General features: G+C 43.2%; 1 protein-coding gene across 2 annotated transcripts in view; it reads right to left on the reverse strand.

Annotated features, from left to right (window-relative positions):
- Positions 1-16,491: 16,491 nt before the first annotated feature.
- The window catches only part of AFF3 (ALF transcription elongation factor 3), a 354,490-nt gene continuing 346,095 nt past the window's right edge, over positions 16,492-24,886 (reverse strand). For both annotated transcript variants that reach the window (XM_084844410.1, XM_084844411.1), the window contains exons 19-21: positions 22,747-22,796; positions 19,974-20,188; positions 16,492-16,975 (exon numbers count right to left, since the gene is read on the reverse strand). In XM_084844410.1, coding sequence (XP_084700536.1) covers positions 16,854-16,975; positions 19,974-20,188; positions 22,747-22,796 — 387 coding nt within the window. In that variant the 3' untranslated portion in view covers positions 16,492-16,853. The remainder of the gene's footprint in view (positions 16,976-19,973; positions 20,189-22,746; positions 22,797-24,886) is intronic.

The raw sequence follows: 24,886 nt of genomic DNA on the forward strand, positions 1-24,886 counted from the left end.
GAAATCCCTCTCAGCGCAGTCCAAAGACCAAGAAGTCCCTTCAGTTGAGTGCTACCACAATGGTGGTCGATGAAGAACTGAGGTTTTGAGCAGGAACCCACTGGAATATGCGCAGTGGGATGGTGGGGGAGGGGTTCCCACCCCAAATCCTCAGGTATATATATAAGTTTCCTGAATCGAGGCTGTGTGCAGGCACAGAGCCCGTATGTGTGATGCACAGGGACACAAAGAAGAAAGGCCTGCAACTCTCAGCATGCCCCAGCCAGCTATGTAAAGAGTTGTAACCCTTTTTCTCTGTCTAAACATGCATAGGATTGCATCTTAAGGCTCTTTAATGCTGTTAAAGCATCACTGTTGCTGAATCAGTTGGAAGTCAAATGAGAATGGTGGTTCCACACGACACTTAGTACAACATTATTTTCTTCATTAAAATTCCTACAGCCTGCCCACATGACCAACTGTGATCAAGCAAAAACGGGGAGGAGGGATGTCTGCTTTTGAAACTGGCAGGCTGGGTGGGTAGAATGGAGATGGATCACTTCCTGTATCTTCTTTTAATTCTTAGGAGCACAATTCTGCTCATGCACCAAATTTAATTTTTTTAAAAATGTATAGCAAATATAGAAAGTGTATACATCACATGTTTGTGGGCTGGGATTCTCTCATACCTTCCCCTGAGTGATGGCACCAGTCCTGGGGTAGGGCAGAGAAGCAGAGTTTGCTCCTCGTGTGAGTGCACACAAATATGGAGGATATCTCCCTGAGTGCTGGCTGAATATCCCTCCCCAACTTTTCTCCTTAATGTGTTTAGTGCTGGCTTCATTTCCTCTGCCCTCTTCTCCAGTTTACCTCCTAATCAGCACTAGGGCTTCTTCACATGGAGTTTTCATCCTGCTATCGAGACTGGTTACTCACAGAAGTTTGTGGGTCCTTCAGGTGATGTCGTCAACCTCCAGGGCATCTCCTGCACCAAATGACCTTTATTCCATTTTGTAAAAGATTGGAGATAATGAGCTATCAAATTACAGCGCTTGCATTGCATTTGAGTTCCCTTGTGAAAAGAGAAAAACCTGCAATAAGAGGAGCTAGAGCACAGAGCCACCTAACAGCTGTATAATGAAACATATTGAAGACTCAGGTTAGGGGGGGAAAGGAGAGGGAAAGGGGGTTGGGAAAGGAACCAGGGGTAGCAGTAGTGCTTTGCCAGGCCACACTGGATAGACTGGAGCCTCAAATGCTTTCTAAATCAGATAAATCACCACAAATCAGGTATGAAAAGGAACAGGATGGCAGCACAGAATGTTGGCGGAACAGCGATACACTTGACGAGGCTGAGCTGTGTGAAATCCTAGCTGAAGGAGCACGCTTTACCCTGGATATATCACACTGGAGACTCTGGGGCCACCTTCTCAGTTGGTCTTTAGTGTGATCATTCTTCTTTACTCACAGGTTTTTGCAGGTGCTTTAAACGATGCTGCTGCTCTCCTGCTGTCTCACATCTTCCCCTCCTTCCTGTGTTATCTGAGAACAAGGAAACCCCAGCATTTTCTGTGCTTGCGATTGAAATTGCCATTTCCTCCCCGTGTATTTCCGCTTTAGCATTGTCCCATTTTGCGTGGGCATGTGCTGGGGGGTGTTGAAAAACACTGTCATAACAACAACTTGGTGGGGAGGGGCAGGTCACTGACCGCACTTCCAGTGACTGTTTCCACCTCTCTCCCATTCCACTATGGGCGCTGTTGCACATGCATCATGGTTTACTTTGGAGGGGCACTGGATCTGTGCTTCGGTCTACAGGACTTGCACTGCCCTGGCACCAATGGCTGAGATGGCGGCAGCATCTGACTTCACTGACTGCTTGTTCTCCCTTTTGCTCACCAGATTGATGGGCTTTTTCCCTCCCAGGGTGGATGGGGGAGTCTCGCTTCTCAGCCACGCAGGAGAAAGGCTTGACAGTTAGGATTTCAATGGGTATTAAAAGTCCCTTTTCTCCTCCCCTGAATAAATTCATAATGCAGAGCTTGGAATAGTCATTTTTAATGGTTTCTTTTTTGTGTGTGGAGTTGTTTTAGATAAGGCAGTAATGCTGAGGTGGTTTTCCATAGTGCTCTCTCCCACCTACAGCAAACCACTGTAATTGCTGCCACAAGGTCTTCTGAGTGGCAACCATCTAGGATGGCATGGAAGAAGGTGGGGCAGACAACTGCACAGGGGTGGCATGTACGTGCGTACAACTATTAAACGGACTTGCACTCATGCCTGTGAAAACATCTGTACGATTGGGAAGCCAGCCAGCCACTCTTTCTCCTCCTAGCCCACCTTAGAGGGTCATTGGCAAGCCAGAATAAGGGGGAAGAGCAATAACAGCACTGGGGTGGGTGGGGAAGAGGGCAGTTCCGATAGCTCACTATCCCAGTCACTAGAAGGGCTTCCGGCTTCCCTCCTGCTGCAGAGGAGCGGAGGGATGGGTGGAGCCATCAATCAAGTTATAGGACCCAATGATCAGTGGAGGGGAGGGGCCAAGGAGCCAGCAGCCGCCTTCTGTCCTGATTTTTCCGTGCAGCTCTGCCCAGCCATGAAAAGATATAGAGCGGAGGGAAGTGCTATGGGAGATGTCTGTATACAGGGCCAGTCTAAATCCCAGAAAGGATTTGAAATCAGAAGGGCCAGTTTGTAGTGGGATAAAATATCAGGTGTGAAGGGAGCCTGGGTCAAAGGAACAGGAAAGCTTGCATTCATTCCAGGAAATACATGTTGTATAGGAGGGTCCCCAACTCAAGATGGAGAAAGACCCAAAGAGATGTCTCCTCTCTGAGAAGCGACAGCATGAAGAAGGAAGTAGGGTCAGCAACCCTAAGATTATCAGTCTACCAAGGGAACGAAGGTCAGAACAGATTAGAGGATAGTCTAGGGAGCATGGAGGTCCTCTCTCTATTCCCTTTCCATGCAGAGACATCTGCCTTTCTCTTTGAAGCTAGCTGAGTTGCACCCACACTTCCAACACAGAAAACATTTGAATGCAATGATTTCTCATTGATGTTGTGTAGATGCCCTGTGAAAAGTGAGTGAATAAAGGATGACAATTCCAGGAAAGATACCCACGGTGTTTCCAGATGGAGGGCTCCTAGCACTATCCATCAAAACGTATTATGCAACCATTTCATCTTTTTATTTTTAACATTTTCCATGGTAAGAAAAATGACAGAAGTGGTGGGAAAACCCAAGAAGGTTACTAATAGGGGTGGATGTCGTCTGGATCCCTAGTAAAATTCTGTGAATGAAGCAGGGCAATGATGTGATAAGAGCCTAATCTGGAAAAAAAACCTAGTGAGGAAGCAACAAAAAGACCATTTGGAGAAGTTAAAAACATCCACAGCAAATATTTCTACCATACAAATCATATGGATTCACAGTCACACACTCTGGCTTCAACAGTGATTGGCTGAGCTGCTTATATAAAATACACCATGTTGCTGATGGTAACATTGCAAAACTGATGGTAAAATGGGTGCAAAAGGATTTCAGTCATTTAACTGATGAGCCAAGCAGATAGCAAGTGCTGCTCAGTGGAGAAAATGTGAAGTAATTAGTCTAGGAACAAAGAGCAATGTGTGAGAGAATAAATGGGGGGTATTATTGTGGGGAAATTATAAAAAACTATCACTCTGATTCACAGCTGCAATAAAAAAATGCAAAACTATAGTGATAGACCAAATCAGAGAACACAGTTCAAAATTTCCCTTATTATCACAACTGCTGCAGAAGAAGGCATGTCACATGCATTAATATAAGGCTACAAAAAGTAGCTACATCTGTTGATGGGCATCAAAAGCCCAAGATAAAGGGATATGGTCAGGGCCAGAAATATTGGAACAAGGATAACTGTTTTGGCATTTGGCCTCTGTACACCACCACATTGAAGTTGAAAGGAAACACACTCAGATGGGAGCGAAGTCAGGACTTTCAGCTGTAATTCAAGGGGTGTGACAAAAGTGGGGCACTAACTATTCAGGAAGTACAGCCAGTGGCATACACACACACCCATCCTTGGTTCAAAAGTAATGGAACGAATGGCTGACAAGAAGCTGCATGGCCAGGTGTGGCCTGTTTCCTGGGTACCCCATGACCAATCAAGCAGATAAAAGGCCTGGAGGTGGTTCTGAGTGTGACATTTGCATTTGGTAGCTGTTCACTGGAACTCCCAACATGAGGTCCAAAGAGGTGTCCATGCGAGTGAAGGAGGCCATCATTAGGCTGAGGAAACAACATAAACCCATCAGAGAGATAGCAAAAGCAGTGGGAGTGGCCAACACAACAATTTGGAACATCCTGAAAAAGAAGGAATTAACTGGCAAGCTCAGCAACAGCAAAAGGCCTGGAAGGCCACAGAAGACAACTAAAGTGGATGACTGCAGAATTCTGCTCATGGTGAAGAGGAACCCTTTCACAACATCTAGCCAGATCAAGAACGCTCTTGCGGAGGTAGGCATGTCATTGTCAACATCTACAGTCAAGAGACGGCTTTATGAATGTAAATACAGAGGCTTCACAAGGTGCAAACCACTGATAATGCTCAAGAACCAAAAGGCCAGATTAGCCTTTGCCACCAAACACCTAAAAAGCCCGCCCAGTTCTGGAATAAGATTCTTTGGACTGATGAAACCAAGATTACCTTGTACCAGAATGATGGGAAGAGAAAAGTATGGAGAAGGAAAGGAACAGCTCATGATCCAAAGCATACCACATCATCTGTCAAACATGGTGGAGGCAGTGTTATGGCATGGGCATGTATGGCTGCCAGTGGAACCGGGTTTATTGATGACCTGACTGCTGATAAAAGCAGCAGCAGCAGGATGAATTCTGAAGTGTATAGTGCTATACTTTCTGCTCGGATTCAGCTGAATGCTGCCAAACTGATAGGACGCCGCTTCATATTGCAGGTGGCTAATGACCCAAAACATACAGCAAAAGCTACCCCAGAGTTTCTGAAGGCAAAGAAGTGGGATGTTCTTCAATGGCCAAGTCAGTCCCCTGATCTCAACCCAACAGAGCATGCTTTTCACTTACTGAAGACAAGACTGAAGGCAGGAAGACCCACAAACAAGCAGCAGCTGAAGGCAACTGCAGTAAAGGCCAGGCAAAGCATCTCGAGGGAGGAAACTCAGCATTTGGTCATGTCCATGGGTTCCAGACTTCAGGCGGTCATTGACTACGAAGGATTTTCATCCAGGTATTAAGGGCTATCCTGAAGTTTGAAATGATGTTGGTTTGTTTCATTACTTATGAGCCACCAACGATGGGGGTGTGTGTATGCCACTGGCTGTCCTTCCTGAATGGTTAGTGCCCCACTTTTGTCAAACCCCTTGAATTACAGCTGAAAGTCCTGACTTCACTCCCATCTGGGTGTGTTTCCTTTCAACTTCAATGTTGTGTACAGAGGCCAACTGCCAAAACAGTTATCCTTGTTCCAATATTTCTGGCCCTGACTGTACATGTCTCTTAGTACCATGGATCGATTGTCAGAGAACCGATTAAAGTGAAGGTGAGGAAAATCCAGTGGAAAGAAAAGCAGAAAAAAAGGGAGCAATATTGAATGAAAATAAAGATAAGACAATAAACATTTGGATCGCTACCAACTATAATTAAGAACATATGGAATAAAGAGAGTGTAGGAATATAGGAAATTGTCATTTGGTTTATATGTAGCTATATATTTATTACACAGACTATATAGAAGTCATAGAATCATAGGGTTAGAAGGGGCCTACAAGACCATCGAGTCCAACCCCCTGCTCAATGCAAGAAGCCTGATTCCCAGGCAGAATCCCATCCAAGTACTAACCAGGGCTGACCCTGCTTAGCTTCTGAGATCAGACAAGATCAGGCCTATCCAGCCCAGGGTCTATATGACTAACTTAACAGAAATATTAAAGTCTTAAAGCATTTCAGCTTCCACCATCTTCAGCTGCTCTGATGTGAATCAAAAGGGTACTGGGGCAAGGACTCAGTGGGCATTTCTACACCAGCCTAAATCCTGCATTTAAAATGCGGCTTTCTGCTTCTGTTAATACACGATCACCACTGACTCCCTTCACACATGCTTCTTTCCCCCCCTCCCCTTCTCCTTGTATCTGAGCTTCCATTATCTTGCATTGATCTCGCTCCTCTTCTTGCTGCTTTAACTCTTTTCATGGAGGAAACTGAAGTGGAACACATCGGGGTAATTTGATAGCTCATTATCTGCAATCTATTTAAAAATGGAACATAGGGCATTTAGTGCAGGAGGGTCATGGCAGGGTCACGGCATCATGTAAAGAGCCCACAAACTTCCGTGAAGGAGCAATCTCAATCGCAGGACAAAAGCTCTCTGTGATGAAGCCCTTTGATTCACATCAGAGCAGCTGAAGAAGGGGGAAGCCAAAGTGTTTTGCTTTAATATTTCTGTTATATTAATCACTATAATAATTCTTTTTAATGATTAACCACATCCATCAATATCCAATGTGCTCTTTGATGCTTTAAAAACTCTCTGATTTTATATACCTTTCTCTCTTTCTCCCCCTTTATGCACACACACACGCGCACTCACACACAGTAGCCAGTATGAATGTAAAAATCTTTAATGTGAAACCTGTGAGGCTGTAGGGAACTCATTCTCTCTCAGACATATTTGTGATATGGGGATGCAAATATTGGCCTACTTATGCTACAAGAGTGCTACATTAATCCTAAGTATTATTATTTGTTACAAAGTTCCCAGAATAAAGTATACTGCAGACATAACTGCCTATACTGTGTCAGACCAAGGACCAATCTAAACAGAAACGCTTTGTGAAGTGATCTGGGCAAAATCTGCATTTTCACAGAATCGAAATAGCTCTTTACATGGTACATGCAGTGCTGTATTCCTCCACTTTTGTGGTGTATGCTGGAACTGAAGCTGCATTAGTTGGGGTGTGGTGGACAAGTCCCGTCACAAGTAGAAATGAACGTCAGCAATTGTGTAGGTGCAGGGCAGCCAATGAGCAGAGGCTTGCTCCCCCTCCCCTGTGTGTTCAACAAAGTGCAATGAAGAACCTGCTTACAAGTAGCCGTTCATGACAAACCCCACGTACCCCCCCACACACATACGTTTATGAGGCGGGCAGGCAAGCAGGCAGCCACCACCACCTGGAGACTGAGCAGAATGAGCAGGAATGCAAGAGGCACTAAGAGCAGAGAGCGTGGAGCCGTCGAGGAGGGACAGCGACTAGCGCGTTGTCTTTGATGTATATTAAGTGCCCAATCAATAGGCTTCCCTGCCCCGCAAACATGGGCTCAATGAAATGCTTCTGAGTACATGATCATGAAAATCATCTGCCCTGGCAATCACTCTTTCTTAGCTGCGCAGCTTCGAATCAACAGGCATCCACTGTTTCTCAGCTGTGCTCCTTCGTAGCTGCAAAGTTTCACAACAGCAGGGCTGGCAAAGTGGAGCTAAAAGCAATGAGTTACTTCTGGATAGATATGTTTACCCCTCTGCTCTCCCCATGCCCGCACCTCAGGCTACTTTCCCTTCTGCCAATTACACCGCTTCCACCAGCCCGTGTCCAAGCCAGCTGAGGTCGCGCAGATTCCTGAACGGCACTGAAGCTGCTGTGACAGGAAAATCCAACATAAAATGATTTTGAAAAACACCCAGCTTTAGGGCAAGAAATGCTGGGCTAGCTATGGAGAGCAGCGTACGTCATCGGACACTATCGATTTGGGGGTGGAGTAGAACCAGAGTAAAAGCCCCATGTAGGGTTTGTAAAGTTCAGCACTCTGTGGCTTATGCTGTATAATGAATTCTGATAGTTATGGTGACAACTAAGAAATATACAGGACAATCAACCACCAACCTTTCAACAACAACAACAAAACCTATTTAGCCACCTCTCCAGCCTTAGAAATTTCACCAGGTATTGCTATGACACAATTTCTTCATAGACTTACAAGCTATAAACTTGCTTTTAAAGTAGTCTAAAGTTGAGATCTGCAGGAACTCCATGACCAATAGCTAATCCAATATTTTTGCTGCCCTCGCAAAGAACTGCAGAACTGACAGAGTCCTAGACTTAAGCACGAAAGTCTTAGCACATGGGTACATGCATATGTATGGGTTTAATAGTACAAGTCTAGCTTTAAATTGAGATAATGAATAGGAAACATCGTGAGGACTCAGAAAATGCTATATGAATATTATTGTTCACTTTTCTACCCCCACCCCCTGTTTTATTGGCATTTTCTTTCTGCCATTGTATGTTCTCATCAAACTAATTCTTGAGAGCAGAAGAAAACAGCGGAGCGGGGGAAGTGGCTGCCGGACACCCCCTTGGATGTGTCATACTGGCATTTCCGCCTTCCCTGCCCTGGAACACTCCCAGGAGCGCCCCATTTTCACCACTCCGCACTCCTCTTCCGAGCACAGAGCCGTTCCGCTCTGCCTGCGAGGCAGCATGGGGGTAGGGGGAGTCAGTTCTCAGGGAACTGACCTCGGAGTGTGGGCTCTGAGGTTGGTTCCTGGACACCGATGTATCCTATGGCCGTCTAGCTGCTGACTAGCAGCCATAGGACTGTGCCCTTAATCCTCTGGATTTGTAACAAGAACAATCCAAGACAAGACTTTGTGCATTTCAAAATATGCTTTCAAGAAGACACATAATACAAAACTGAGATGTTAAGGATGTTGAGTTCATGGTTTATTTTCACATTAAAAAAGTAATCTTATTGATGAATTAATATTAACTTTTTAATATAAAAGTGCTTTTTTTAAACAAATCCTTAAGGCTCATTCTGTTACATTACAGTAGGGATTTTCACCATTCCAGCAACTGTGCTACATGAGTTTTGTATGAATGATAGAAACAGCATAATCTCCAAACAGCAAAACAATTTGTTAATAATTTCATCACTTTAATACACATGAATTAGCCATGTAACAGAGCTATAAATAAACAAACCTCTCACATCGTTTTCTTTATCCTGAAATGGATCCAGTCGGTTGAATACTGTATTTTGCAAACATAACATTGAATAAATGTAACTGCTGAGCACTGTAAATGACTTCGATACTTTTCAGGGAGCAGAATGACACTGTGTGCACATCCTACAATTCCCATTACAAAACTGGGGAGACCACCCAAGTTCAAACAGTCCATAATCAAGCTATTCACTCCACCAGTTACATACTTGGCTGAGAGAAAACTCTCAGGAAATAACAAACCACCCACACCAATGTAGTTCTAACAAAGTGAATATACACTAGTACAAGTAGCACGTAAATCAGGGCCGGCACCAGACTCCACTGTTTTGTCGGCATACTGCTGTTGATGGGCCCCTGCCCCCACTGCTCCTCTTGCCACTGAAGCCCCCTACCCATCCCCTGCTTGCCAAAGACACCCCCGCCCCCCGTTGTGTGTGTGCTGGCCAGCAGGCCAAAGCCACCTGTTTGCTCACTCATCAAAAGCCCTCGTTCAGCCTGCCCGCCGTCCACTCTGTTTTTTTTAAAACCTGGGGTGGGGAGGTGCAGTGGTGGGTGCTGCTGTGGCAGCAGCAGTGGTAGCAGCTTCATTGGCAAAGTACTGTAGTGGCCAGCCCGTTGAGCCTTCAGGCCCCAAGTGCACATTTTTTAAAGTAAAAACACTAAACAAAACACCCTTTGAGTGGCAGTGATCTGAACCAATTAGACACTGCCTTTGGGGGTGGATTTGGCCAATGAGTGTACAGGAGTGATATAAAAGCCGCCATGTGCTCTCATTGGCCATGTCCCCCACAAAAGTAGCATCCGATTGGTTCAGATTGCTGCCACTAAAAAGGTAAGTAAAAATATATATTTCTTTTTGAATGGTGTACCACAAGGCCTGCAGGCTTGGCCATGGTGCTTCCTTTGGGCCAGTTGGGAGGGCAAGCAGGAGGATGGTGGCAGCTGTAGCAGGGCCAGGGAAGGGACCTTCTGAACTTCTGGGTCCTTGGTAGCTGCCCACCCATCCCGATCACTGATGCTGAGTTGATGTGAATTGACCCCTTAAGATACACCCCCCCCCCCGTATCCATTCTAATCAATAAAAAGCAGTCACTGACTTCATTGGAGAGACATCATTTCAGCTCCAGCTATATTGCTTAGGAAAGTAATGAGAAGGGAACTGTTGAAAATTGGTTTAGTATTAATGGCTATCTGTTTTGGGTCTCAAAGAGGCAAAATGGAAAAGCACTTGCTGTTTGTTCTTATCACATATAATGTATGCTTTTGAGGATATGCTATGACAATAATTATTACTTCCCTCATAATTAGCTATATATTTAAACGGACACTGACATTGCTAGTCCTACTTAAACATTCAAAATAGTTATGGTGTAAATTGGGGTGGACAAATTGTGGCCCTCCAGACCCTTTGGCCTATAATTCCCATCATGCATTACCATCAGGTAAGCTGGTTAGGGCTAATGGGAGTGGTAGGCCACAAGTTGCCCACCCCTGGTGTTAATTCTCCACAAGTGATCAAAATTTAGTAGCCACAGGCCTCAAATTAATCTCATGTATAAGGAAAATCTTCACAACTACAAAGGTTTTTTGTAAAGTAAGTGCCAAATAGCTGCCCATGCCACATATCAAATACTGTTGTTACTTTCTGAAGCACCTTTGGAACTTGGGAGGAAAATGCCAACTGACCCAATAAATTAAGAACTTTAAACCAATACTACAATTATATATACATAGACATATATATATCAATCAATATATACATGCACATATTTTACAGCATAAATTTCTGTACAGGATACTTCAGTTTATTAAGTTACTCAGTTAATGTAAACAATAGAAATATGCCATTATAATGACATATTCAGAAGGACTGTATGTAGGTTGTATAGATGCTAGCAGAGAGGTGCAAAGACTTATGGGAAGTCCAACACCCTATTGCTTTTTCTGTTTTTCATAACAATGCTGGCACTAAAAGAACAAGCTATAACTGAGAAATAACTGATTTCTAATAGTAAGAGAGATAGAAATGGAAACAGATCATAACATGATAATACCAAGCTTGAACAGGAAGTTGCTAAAAGTATTTGAGATATTGGAAATTCTTACCTTTGGCTTGGCAGCATACAACATTAATTATAGACACACATAAAAATGGACAGATATAATATGGGGCAGATTCATGACCGATGTCCTCTGCTACATGCAAGCAGTTTTCATTGTCCCTAGGTGTGCATTCAGTTGAATAATGCTAACATATCAGGGGGGCTATCAAAGATACAGTTAGCTACAATTTCTGTGATTGTGGCCTCTGGAAAAAGTGGTGTTGTGAACATGGGACTTGTTGCCAGCCATATCTGTAATTAGGTCCATGTTGCATTTATACATGCAAGCACTGGCCCAAGGATAGGTGGGATTCTTGTGAGTAAAGCAAAATACCTTGTGTCAACCTGTCCTAGGTCAAGACAAACACCTTAATTTATGACCATTTCACACAACTGCTAGGCATGCAGTAGATACTTGGAACACAACTTGAAAAGCTTGCATGTGTTATTATTTATTACATTTTGCTGCTTTTTAATAAAAGATATATACTCAAAGTGATTTACAAAGGCACAAAATAAATATAGCAATAATATTAAAACAGACATTAAAAAACACCTCCCTGCAAGCTGCCCATGGTCTGCTGTTCATCCACATCATTCACAACACAGAGGAATTGGATACTGGTGTGTTACCACAAATATGGTTGGCTGGTTTTGTTTTTTTTTTTACCAATGGCCACTGTATTCCACAAGGTGAATCCTGTGCATGAGGCAGTGGCCACACATGACTGGCTCAGCACAGGCAGGTGGAAACATGTTTTCCAAAGAACAATAAAATGCTCAGTTGGCTGTGTGTGTATCAGTGCTTGCATATTTGTTGAGACAAACATTAACTAACTGGATGGGAAATGGTTGCTGATTTCTCCTATTGTTTGTCTTAAGACTGAAAATATAGTTGAATTGAGCTAATGCCTTTTGATACTGTTCCTTGTTTCTTCCCTTCTCAGGTTTTCATGTTTAACTTAATATTTAATACATTTGCACTGTAAACTGTCATTGAGTACTTGTACCTGCAGGAGCTACTGTGTCCACAACAGACACGTCACCACTAGATATGTGCAGCTAGTCATTTGCAACTTACCTTTTGCAAGCATGCTTATTATATAGCTCCAAAGCTGTGACAGACAGACACTGAGCTGCTACAAATGCTGATTTATCCTAGGTTGTATCCAGTGTGCCATTCCACTAGTACAAAGCTCCTAATGCTTGAGGAAATCCCATTTTCAGCCTTGTGCAAGTGTCAAATCCAATACTTTGAGTTTGCTTGCGCAAGTGCCTTTACAACTCATTGTGACTTCATTATGCTAGGTGTTTGCTTCTGTTAGGTGCACTAGTCGTTATGCTTGCAACTGCTACTGGAACATGCAGTCACTAGTGGAACAATGCCCCCTCTCTCACTTCTTCCACTAACGTTACATTGGATATGATGTCCTGTTTTTGCTTTTTGCAACTAAAAATACAGAAAGCCAATTGTCTGTGGCATCCATCTTCTCCAGATTTTTAGTTGGTAACAAGTACTTAGCAAAACTGTCCTCATCACATGATGCCACATGTGGCCAGCTTCCTATATGGTTACATGTGCACCATTGTGACTGACCATAAACTAAATGGTCACCACAGTGTAAGCATCCGATATAAGAATGTAGACTGTGGGTGTTTGACAAAGACAACTTTTTGTAATAGTTTTGGTTGGGGTGGGAGGGAAATCCTCTCTACATTAAGAACAACAGAAATAAAACATAGCATTGCCTTATATTATGATATAGAGCAATGCCATATCAGAAATTTTTGGAGATTAAAAGGTAGTGATTTGACAACACTTTCTTTTAAAATATAACCTTGTAAAACAACTAAAAGTTCAGATGTGATTGTTTGCTACTATGAATCACTTAGGGTGCAATCCTATGGCTGCTAGACAGTGGCTAGACAGCCATAGGAGTGGTCGGTTTCCGGGAACCGACCTCAGACGCTGCACTCCAAGGTCGGTTCCCGGAGTACTGCCTCCCCGCCACCGCCTTGTAGGTGGCATAGATCATCCCTGGGCTCCATGCTTGTAAGAGCAGCATGGAGCGAGGCAAAAGCAGGCATTCCTGGGGACGGGGAGTGCAGAAGTGCTGGTACAATGTTTCCTATACGCCGTCCAGGCTCCCCACCCCACACTCCGATGTCTAGTGGCTAGACAGGCAAAATCTGAGTCTAGCCACGGATCCCCTCCATGCGCCTCCCACCATACTTTGGATAGGCAGTCATCTCCAAGTTTGGAGGCGGACGCCTATCCTGATAGGATTGCTCCTAGGTTGCAATCCTAAACACACTTACTAAGGAGTAAGCTCCATTGAACACAGTAATACTTCTGACTAAACATGCATGTGTCAGAATTGCTACCTAGCAGTGGGAGACATGTTTAACCCAACTTAGTTTCCAAACTCCAGTTTTATTTTGATTAAAAATGGCAGTAAAAAGGGTCATTGTATTGCATGAACATTAAGCCTTATGCGAACTGCAGTCTCATGGATAAATGCACCAAGTGCAAACTAGTCAGATCCAAATGCTTGTCCATGGGGAAAGAACCTGGATTTTTTTTTTTTAATAATCAGGGTTAATAGTCTGTATAATTAGTGGAAATTTACATCTAAATGCTAATGCAGTTTCACAGGCGAAATATTTAAAAGTGAATTAGAATTACACATTAGAAAGAAACTCATTGATAATTTACATTGGTGTCATCTCATTGTCAATAGTCCACTAGCATTGATGGGACTATGCCAATGGAAGAAATAATTGTCTTCACTACAATTACAATGCTCAGAAATGATATGAACATAGAATGCTGTTCTTTGAGACAATGTGGAAGCAGTTATTTTCCCCCCTCAGGCTCCATTATAATTATAAAATATCTACAGAGCACATGTTTGTATTCTTACACTAAGAATGCGATCCCATGTAAGGTAAGTGTAGTGTCCTAATAAGCACATAAGTGGATATAGTTGTATGCTGATAAGCAAACGAAAGACCCTTAAAATCTTTCAGAACGTCTAGGAATGTATTGCATTCCTGCAGATGGATTTTAGGGAAGGTCATCATAACTAAGAAAAATATGATGCTAGTACTCTAATCAGGAGTTCCATGTGAATGGGAATGTGGACTCAGCACTCCCGATTCATGCGAGTTTCCTCATTCACTTCCATGGAGGGAGAAGCTCCATGCATTCATGGCTTTGTGTTTGCAGTCCTGTACCCTGCCCTGTTAAAGGGAAAAGCCCTTGCAGCCAGGATCTCTCTGTGCTGGAGTACTGGTGACCCTATGCTAGCCACAGATTGACAGTACAGGACACAAGCACATGAATTGTATGATAAAGTGAACAACATACAAAGGGAAGATTATATTTTGTTTAATGAATGCCAAATAGCATTCATAATTTTTTGTAAAAAAAACTTAAATATCAGTCTAGGACCAATAAAGGGGAATTTAGCAAGTGCTTATTTGCCAGATGTTTGCAGTTTCATAACAGCATTTAAGTAGCTGAGATACGAAGGTAATTCAAATCAAAGTCTACTTTGATTTATGCCAAATTGTCATAAGCGGAGAGCAGGGAAACAATAATCAATATGCTGTAATTAAGTGTCAGTCACAGATCTGATGCTTCCATGACTTTAAACCCTTCCTTCACTTGCCCACCAGTGTTCCTGGGCTAGTGACATGTTTTGATCTTTGGAGGGAAACATTCTCCTCTCTGTATTCAGGCTGTGTACACACATATGTGTGCACCTGCACATGCGTGTATATAACCCGCCCCTCGCAATCAGTTTAAGTGACCGCTTCATTCATCTGACCAAATAGGCTGTGGCCCACAAAGGTTTGTGTCATAATGAATGTTTTAATATTTAAGGTGCCACAAGTCTCTTCACTCTTGTCGTTTTTAAAATTAATAATAATTTATCAGATACACAAGTCAGTTGAAGTAACCTTCTCTGACTTAAACGGAATTTAATTATTGCTGGATCAGTTTCCCTAGTAAGCAGGCACTGAAGACAATCATAAAAGCACTGTTATAGAAGAGGAAAACATCAGGATATTTTAGTACAGAAAATAGCAAACCCAGCTTTCCAGATTAATAGAATTGAATGTCATTGCTGGATATAATTTGGAAAAAAATGATAAATAAGCTACTTCGCTAAAATGTATCTTAAAACATGTGCATGCCTTCATCAGAGGTAGGGAACCTCTTTCAGCCTGAGGGCTGAATTCAATTTTGGAGAAGCTCTCAGGGCCACATTGCAGTGGTGGTGAGGTCAGAGGCAAAAGGGGCGGGGCCAAAATTACCAGCATATTAGGAGAGGCATTTCAACCTTTTAGAATGGGGGGGAAATGCACAAAAGCTGAGAAACCACCAAATGATCAATGGCTGGGGGAAAAGGGATGGGGCCCGGGGAAGGGAGAACAGCCATCTTCAGAACTTTGAAGGGCCAGTTCCCCACCCCTGGACTATATGCACCTGCACTTATCTTGTAGAATTATTTTTGGGGGGCAAATCAACCGCAATTTGTCTTGAAATGGTTTTGGATAAAAACAAACACTTTTTCCAATTCCACTCCATTCTATATTATTACTCCACCTTTAAAAAAAAATAGTTTGCTTACAGTGCAATCCCATGCATATCTACTCAGAAGAACACCGCCTGCTATTGCACACCCTGCAGCTGCTGAGGTATATTTTGAATGTTGATCACACACTGTCAGACAATGTCATCTTGTTTTTTTAGAACCACAAAACATAGCAATCTTTCTGTCTGAGTATTGTTCCATACTGTGTTAGCTATAAGTATGGCAAGCCGGCAGCTTACAGGCCAGTCAGGCCACAGATGGCTCTACAAAATTTTAACCAAGGTATGGTAAAAGGTTTGCTCACAGCTTCACTCATAAGGAAAACAAAAATGTTTCCAGGAGCTAACAGACATGTTTTACACTTTAGTGCTGTATCATTTTTTCTGGTTTTGTACGTAACATGTACGCGATATGTAAGTATGCATATTTGTATAGAATATTATGCCTGAGCAACATAACTGGGAAGAAGCCCTTGCTGCTACATGCTACCAATATTTTTTTAATGGAGCCTGGCCATTTATGAGGATGGTGGGAGGGAGGGGTGTCAGTTTACATGCAAATTGGCCTCCAGGCTATTGCCTGGAAAATAGAATGGCCCCCAAGAAAAGATAAGTTGGCCATCCCTGGTAAAATGTAAAGCACAAAATATGTTTTAAGAATTTATACAGAGAATCTGCCAGTGAAACAGCACTTGGTCTAGTTCAGGAAACCATCTCTTCAGAAAAGAGAAACAGATATTTATGAATGTACTTGGAGTAGAGTAGAAAATGCTTTTGTGAATTAGATGTACTACGTTTTATTGTACTTGGTTAAATTGACCCATTAAGTCCAGGTTTAGCTTTCTAAGTAGAATAGGTGTGTTTGTTCCTATGTGAGAGAGTTTGTTCTAACACATCTAGTTTTTTCTTTACAGTAACAGAAGTGATATTTGGAGACTTTTAAAATATAATGCATCAGAAGAGACAAACATTGTATCATATACATACACACCAATTTCTGTATCTGAAAAAAAATTGTTCAGTGTTAAAGAAATATTCACATTTGTTTGAAGTAATGCTGCGGTTATATATTTCTGTAGCACAGTGTCTAGAATAATTGAATTGTCTGTGGGAGAGTCTAGTGTCCAGGTGAATGGTACAGTCATTATGACAACTGAGTACTACTTCTTATCCAGTGGAGTCCTTGTTGTGTGTATTGAACCAGGTGCTCCATACTGCTGTGCAAGGTGATAGGTCCCATCAGTGCATCCAGATCATTAAAGAAATCTAGGGAATAAAACATAAAAATCTACATTTCATATTCGTTGCATAACAGGCATTTTACTGATGTACTAATTAATGTACATAATACATTATGAAAGTAGGCAGAGTTCAAATTGATAATCAAAGTGTTTAATTAAGGCTTCTAATGCCTACACTGAACACTTTTATTTAAAAATAAAGGAGCTATTTCCTTAGCTTTTATTTTTATTTTACAGGTAATTGACTTGTGTGCAAAAAGAAGTTACTGGGTTCGTGATAAAAATAAAGACCCCGAGTCAGCTAAAATTAGTTGTATGAATGACTAAGCCCCATTTAAAGCAATGAGAATAGACTTAGTCATGACTAATTTGTTGCACTAGAGTCAGCAGGACGTGGACATTATGAGTAACTTTATTTATTTAAAATATTTATATACAACCCAATGACCTTCCATCATATTGGATTTTAGGGTGGTGTACAAAGCATAAATCCAAATAATTCAATAAAACAAAGGCCAAAGATAAACGTGAACTTTAGCTGAAGGCCAGATAGAACTCTTCCCATTTACATTCACATACATGTAAAGCAGAATATAGCTACTAGGAATTGATGGGTACTTCTGTATGGTCAGCATCAGATGAAGACTGGCATAGCAGGGTTGATATTAGTGCTGCGCCGAAACCCCACCTGCCCTTTCACAACCTCTTTGCTACCCTGAGAAAGAGGCAGCCATTCTTCTGCCTCTTTCATTGCATCGCTGAGAATTTCGGAGAAATTTCTCAGGGGACAGGGCTTCAGTGCTTATCTTACTGTAAGGAGGTGGCAGAGGGGTGTGTGCACCCCCTTCCTTTTACCATTTCCCCCCGTTCTGTCCTTGCAGCTTCTCCGGCTGCTTCAGCTTCTTTGAAAGCCCCCTAGAGGACTTCAGCAGGACTTCCTCCCTTGGGGCTTTCCAGTGCAGCTGCCTGCTGAGTGCCTGAAAGCTGAGCAAGGCGTTATTGTTCTTTGTCTTATTATTTTTCTTCTTGTTGTTGTTAAAAGGACTTTTAAGTACAAACCAAAACCAAAAATGCCTCTCTCAGCATTCAGACACTCTGCAGAGAGGAGCACAGGGAAGCCCCAAGGAAGGAAGTCCTGGCTAAGACCTACAGGGGGCTTTCCAAGAAGCTGAAGCAGCTAGAGAGGCTGCAAAGACAGAATGGGGTGGTGGTGGTGGTGCTAAAAGAAAGAGCACCCCTACTCCCCTCGGCCACCTCTTTACAGTAAGGTAAGCACTCTGAGATATTTCTCCAAAATTCTCACCCCATCCCACAAATTTTTGGGTGCAATTTCTTTTCGCCCCTCCCCCCCAATTAATGGTTGGAAATAAACAGATAGAAAAATTTGGCACAGTGTTAGTTGATATGCTGCAAGTATGCAGCAAGGTGGCAGATGCAGGTTGTTATTTTTATAAGAGAAGTTGCACAGAGGCTCAAGCCTGGCTGAAAGTTACACATGAACCTGGTTCGCATAATTGTAGGGTGGTTAATAAACCACAGTGGCTTGTTAACCACTCTGTACATGCCAGCTGTGTGCTGCTCTTTCAAATAACACAAGCTGTCCAGGGCTTGAAAGGTGATCACTAACATTTTGAAAAAAAGCCAGAAAGTGCACTGGCAACCAGTATAGCTGGTATAAAATCAGTGTCATATACTCTGATCTCTTAGCCCCCTCAAGCAACTGGGCAGCTACATTCTGCACAAACTGAAGCAGCCCAATGTAGAGTGTGTTTCAGTACTCTAGTCTGGGTGTAATCCAGGAATGGGAAATCTTTTTTCCACAGAGGGCTGCATTTCATTGGCGGTAATCTCTCAGAGGCTGCATTCCAGTGGTGGGCAGAGCAAGAGCTACCTCCCCATACCCTCTCTCTTTCTTTAAATGTATCACTCCCACTGTCCCTTTCCTTCTCAAGCATCTTGAGAGAGAAAGATGATGATCTAAAGTTAAGACCATAATCACTATATACACACCCCTCCCACCCTCATCACTCACACACTTGCTTTTTCTCTCTTAACCTCTTTTCTTTTCTCTCTCTCCCCCACCCCTGTGCCACCCTACTTTTGCCTCTTCACCCCTGCCAGTGACTGACCCATCAGCTGCCTCTGGCTTGCAGCAATCCAGCTGCTGACACTACTGCAAGGAGAACAAGTCAGAGACCAGGAGCTTTTCTACACAGCGCTGTTAATCGGCTGTATCTGCTTTTGATTTCATCACGTAATTGAGATTTGGGCACTGCAGGAGGAGTGCTCCCATTCCTGCTTTTCCACTACAAAACTTCCACATGGCACTGCGGTATAGCAGAAGAGCGCAAATACACAATGAAATTTGCGCTTTGTTTCACTTTTACAATTAAATGCCACATTTTTCCTGGTCTAAAGAAACTCGCCGAAAGTGCTTATTAGACACAGAAGTGAAACTGGAAGGTCATGACATCACCTAAAGAACGGTGAGTGCACGATAAATGCTTCATGTAGAAAAGCCCCAAGAGCCAGACAGGTGCATGTGTAAGCTCAAAGGAGTTAGCTTGTCTTTCTGAAAGATGCTATACCACTCTGGCTGCTGTGCTCTGTAGTTGGGCCTCCGAGTTCACACATGTGCCTACCTGCCAGACTCTCATTCTTCATGAAGCAGTAGCAGCAGAGGCTGATATAGGAAGGTATGGGAGATATCAGGATGCGTATCCTGGGGACTGCATAAAATAAGGCCAAGAACCATGTGTACCCTGTGGCCCACCTCTGCTCTAATCCCAGATATGCTCGAGTCTGCATTGCTGAATGAAAAATGTGCTGCACGTATGCTGCACGTGCTTTCTTCTTTTTTCTACATATCCAAGGGTTAGTTAGAAAGGTGCTGGAGGAGCATTAAGGGTAAGAAGCAGTAGGTGGTAGATCCAGGTGGTTCATGGATCTAGATTCAAGACCCCAAAGAGCTAGTCGTCGAAATGGCATATTACAGTTTTAGTGAACCATTTATCATCACACACCTTGGTTTTCCTTGGCAAGATTGTCAGCCATCTCCCAGTAGTCATAACTGTGTAAGATGCTGTTGGTGATACTAACGTGATTGGCTGCCATCTGATGAATTCGCTGTGGAATGCTGATTATGGAGGTGGGAGAAGGGGCTCCGGTGCTTCCCTGGGACCCTACAGAACTCACAGGTGATGGGCTGGGGGATATGGGAGAGGGTGTTCCTGTATACCTGGAAACCAGAGTTTATTAAAGAATATTAAAAACATCCCACCTAGGCACATGATACCAATAAACATAACTTGTTTTAAGGTTCATTCAGCTTAGCATTTGATACAGCTCCACCTTGTGTCCTGCTTTATAATAAATTTCATTGCTCTTCCCCTGTTCTTTTTAAGGGGTGCAACACTTGTTATTTATATTTATGTTGTTTCTGAACACAGAGAACTCAGAGCAAGGCAGCCAAACAGTCCTTGCAGATTGTCCTCTACAATTCAGAAGGACCAGAAAGAGACCACTAATGATCTCTGGAGAATTCAGTGAAGTGATAGCAAATCAGGGTTTTGAACACAATCCTCTTTTAGGTGTACACCTAAAGTGTTTAAAGTTTACACATATAAAGTAGAAATGTGACACACAGGTGTTAAAAAATGCATGCATCATACAGCTGCCTTTCTTCTGAAAATCAGAATAGACTGGAGGCTCTCTTGAGGTCAGCCACTTATGCACCACCAAAATAGAGGAAATAACACCTCCAGAAAGGAGGACACAGATTTGCATAAAATGTGCATGTGCTAATTTATAGGTGTTGATGTAGTTATTATTTCTAAGCTTGCATCACCATAATGGGAGAGACTGTGATCAGATGACCTATGTGCCTGCTTACTCTGTTGTCCAGGTGGAAATGGTTGATGGATAGCTTCAACACTCATACTGTTCTATATAACCTGGTATTTTCAGACATTATTTAAATGTATTGTGGCTTCCGAGGGATGATGATTTAGATGTGCACTAATTGTGTGCCACCAACTTGTGCTGGTGGTAGAGTCTTTAAAGTTTTGCAGCCAGTTTTACAACATTTCCTGCCCACCTTCACCTTTGACCCTGGGCAAGGGGAAGGATTTGGATGCAAGAAATTCATGCTTTTCCTCCATATCCTCTCCTTTGACAACAGGGCTGGTTGGTCATCCATATTTTCTTTTTTTGCTGGGAGGAGGGCGGGGGGAATCTTCAGTGCACACCTACACAACCTTTTCATTTTAAAATGTGCATTCCTTCACAGCTGCATAGGTGCACATGCATTTACAGCAGGGGTGGGCAACATGTGGCCCCTGCCAGCCTGGTGAAGTCAGGGTGACCCAAAAAATGAAAAAGAAAAATGGCAGCTCTAGCTGCGGCAAAGCCTCCAAAGTGCTCTGTAGCAGCTGTGGACGCTATTCCCCCCCCCACACACACACATATAATTATTAGTTGTCTTAGTTGCATCCAGGGGATGAAAATGCCCCCTGGACCTCCTGAAATTGCCCACTCCTGATTTACAGGACTTAAAAATAAAGGCACTTGAAATGGCCAGTGTGACCTCCCACTTACCCAGCAATTGCAGCACTATACTGTGGCATGTGCTCACATTATAAACACAAACGATAAAACACACGTGGACTCTTACACTCCGTCTACTTGTCCCACAATTACAATGCTATGCATTGGTGTGTGACACTTGATTGTGTGATAAATGCATCAGATATGGCACCATATTCATTAAAGTGTGCCCACAGACCAGCAATCATGAAAAAAATACCAGCTCAGTAGTGCCTCAGAAACAAAAGGGGGCTCCAGTGTAAACTTTCATTGGAACTTTTTACAAAACCTGTTAATTTTAGTAAAGTCATCTGCAACTGTTGGTGTACTTTTTGGGGACAGGATATAAAATTAAAAGTTTTTAAAAGTAAACAACAAAGAAGCAATTCTCCTAAGTGGCTGGGATTCAAACTTCAGCTGAGAGTGGATTGCTGAATTAAATCTGAGCCCAGAAGAGCAGAACCCTAGACCCAGGGGCCAAATCCAGCCCTCCTGGGTCCACCAGATGGGTCCACCAGATGGGTCCACCCCTTCCCCTGGCCCCACCCCCTTTCCCCAGCCACCTACCATTTGGTGTTTTCCTGACTTTTGTACAGTTTTTTCCCCATTCTAAAAGGCTGAAATGCCCTTTTGAAGGGCATAGTTACTGGCAGTAAGTGCTGGAGAGAGCAATCCTATGCCCCCTAGACAGTGTCAGAGCCCAGAAACCGCACTCTCCGCCCCTCGGTTCTCTCTGCACCAGCTGTGTCTCCTCGCTTGGATACAGAACACAGAGATGGGGAAAAGGGGGCAGTCCCGGAGGTGGGGACAGGAGGAAACCAGGGAAAGCTGAGTTATGCAGCTTCCTAGGCTCACCCCAGCCTCCTTACCTCCCACTCAGAAGTGCTGTGGCTAGATGGGTGAAATCTCCCTCTAGTGAAAATGAAAGGTGACGAGGTGAGGATCCCCTCCATGCTCAGGCCGCCCTGCAATGGATACTTGGCAGCCTCTGACTTCGGAGGCTGAAGTCTATTTCCATAGGATTGTGCCCTTAAGCTAAAATATGCTGGTATTTTTTAGTCCCATCCCTTTTGCCCTGCCCCCTTTGCCTTCAGTTCCACCCACCACTGGAATGTGGTATCTGACAGCTTCTTCAAAATGGAATTTGGCCCTTGGGATGAAAGAGGTTCTGCACCCTTGTCTTAGCCTATTATGATAGAGTACTGAACTTACTTTCCACTAGCACCCCATGGAGATGGTGCCTGAGCAATTTTAGATGAATTCTGGAACAGAGATAGAGAGAGAAATGTTACAAATTTTTGAAATAAGAGTCTGTAATGAGTACCAACAGAAAGGAACAATAAAGATGTCTCAGGATATGAATCCTGGCCTTTGTTAGCAAGCACAGACACAGAGGAAGCACCCACTCTGCCTGTTTCAATAGGGTCAACCAGTTTAAGATGATGGCACCCAAAACATACCACCTCCTGTATTATTAATCTCTGTCCTGTGGTTGTTCACACTCCACATTATATTTAAGGTGAGCTCAGAAGGAATCTGCCACGTGTGTGGGAATGACGGGGTCCTTGGAACAAGTCATAGGACAGAAATAACGAGGCCCCATTTCCCATTCCAAACTTTCTGGGTTTTCATTTTTAAACTTGAAGAACAAAGACAGCCTAAAAGAAGAGCCAGTGGGGGGTCCCCTAGGTGTAATAGTGAGCTTGGGTCAGGTTCTGTCCATAAGAGGGGATGTTTGTAGGGTTTCTATAGATCAATGACATAAGGATGTGAAGAACTACAATATATTAAGGATTATAGTAAAATACATATGAATTTGGGACACAATCCATCACGGAGTTCCTCTGAGCCTGCTCCACCAAAATGAACGGCAGATGCAGAACAGATTGTGTGCAGCTCCTATTCATTTCAGCAGGGCTTTTTCAGGAGAACTTCCTGTTAGATTGTGCCCTTTGGTTCTCAGTCCATTTCTTCTGGTTTTCTGGTAGGTCTTCTACAGAAAATTTTAAAAGGGGATCAACTACCCCAGGTGCTAAAAAATAAAAAATGAGAGCAAGCCACGGCTTAATTTATTTATATAGAAATTTACAACTTGCCCTTCTAGTGCTCAGGCCCAGCTCAGGGAGGTTCACAACAATATAAAGCACAATACAATATAAAACCATATGTTAAATATTAAAAATACAAAGGCAATAAAATACAGAGGCAGAGACCACAGAAAAAATAACATTTAAACAAAACAGTCAGCAGGCAAGAGCCTGGTGGAACAGAAATGTCTTCATCCGGTGGAAAAAGACATCCAGAGAGGGGGGCACCAACACTTCATGGGGCAAGGTGTTCTATGATATTGGTGCAGCCACTGTGAAGGCCCTGTCTCTCATCACCAGCAACTGTGCGTCCGCCCTAGGTGGGACTAGCAGAAGGGCATCTCCTGATCTTAGGAGTGAGCAAGTTGGTATGGGAGGAGGTGATCCCTCAGGTTTGTGATTCTGGGTTAAACCTTTTGACAGATACTTGTATGTAACTTCTACCACCATCAGTGAATGTTTGTCAAAGGGGTACTAGGGAAATGTTAGAGCTAATTCTTTCATATATACAGGTATCATTGAGTAGGAAGCCTACGATTTAGCCCAGAGGCAAAGAAAGCTCCCCTTCATGGATCACTGCCTTGTTGTGGCGAAGGGGCTTGCGTAACTCAGTGAAGCCATAAGCTATGCCGTGCAGGGCCACCCAAGACGGACAGGTCATGGCAGAGAGTTCTGACAAAATGTGGTCCACTGGAGAAGGAAATGGCAACCCACTCCAGTATTCTTGCCAAGAAAACCCCATGGAACGTATCACAAGGCTAAAAGATATGACGCCGGAAGATGAGCCCCTCAGGTCGGAAGGTGTCCAATATGCTACTGGGGAAGAGCAGAGGGTATTTCCAAGTAGCGCCAGAAAGAGTGAAGCGGCTGGGCCAAACCCGAAAGGACACTCAGCTGTGGATGTGTCTGGTGGTGAAAAGAAAATCCGATGCTGTAAAGAACAATATTGTTTAGGAACCTGGAATGTCAGATCAATGAATCAAGGTAAGCTGGAGGTGGTCAAACATGAGATGGCAAGATTGAACATCGACATCTTGGGAATCAGCGAACTCAAATGGACAGGCATGGGCGAATTTAATTCAGGTGACCATCATATCTACTATTGTGGGCAAGAATCCCTTAGAAGAAATGGAGTAGCACTCATAGTCAACAAAAGGGTGGGAAAAGCAGTATTGGGGTACAATCTTAAAAATGATAGAATGATCTCAGTACGAATCCAAGGCAAACCATTCAACATCACAGTAATTCAAGTCTATGCCCCAACC

The sequence above is a fragment of the Heloderma suspectum genome, chromosome 3 (assembly GCF_057233095.1).
Source record: "Heloderma suspectum isolate Gila_16-S chromosome 3, 16-S_ref, whole genome shotgun sequence".
Lineage (NCBI taxonomy): Eukaryota > Metazoa > Chordata > Lepidosauria > Squamata > Helodermatidae > Heloderma > Heloderma suspectum.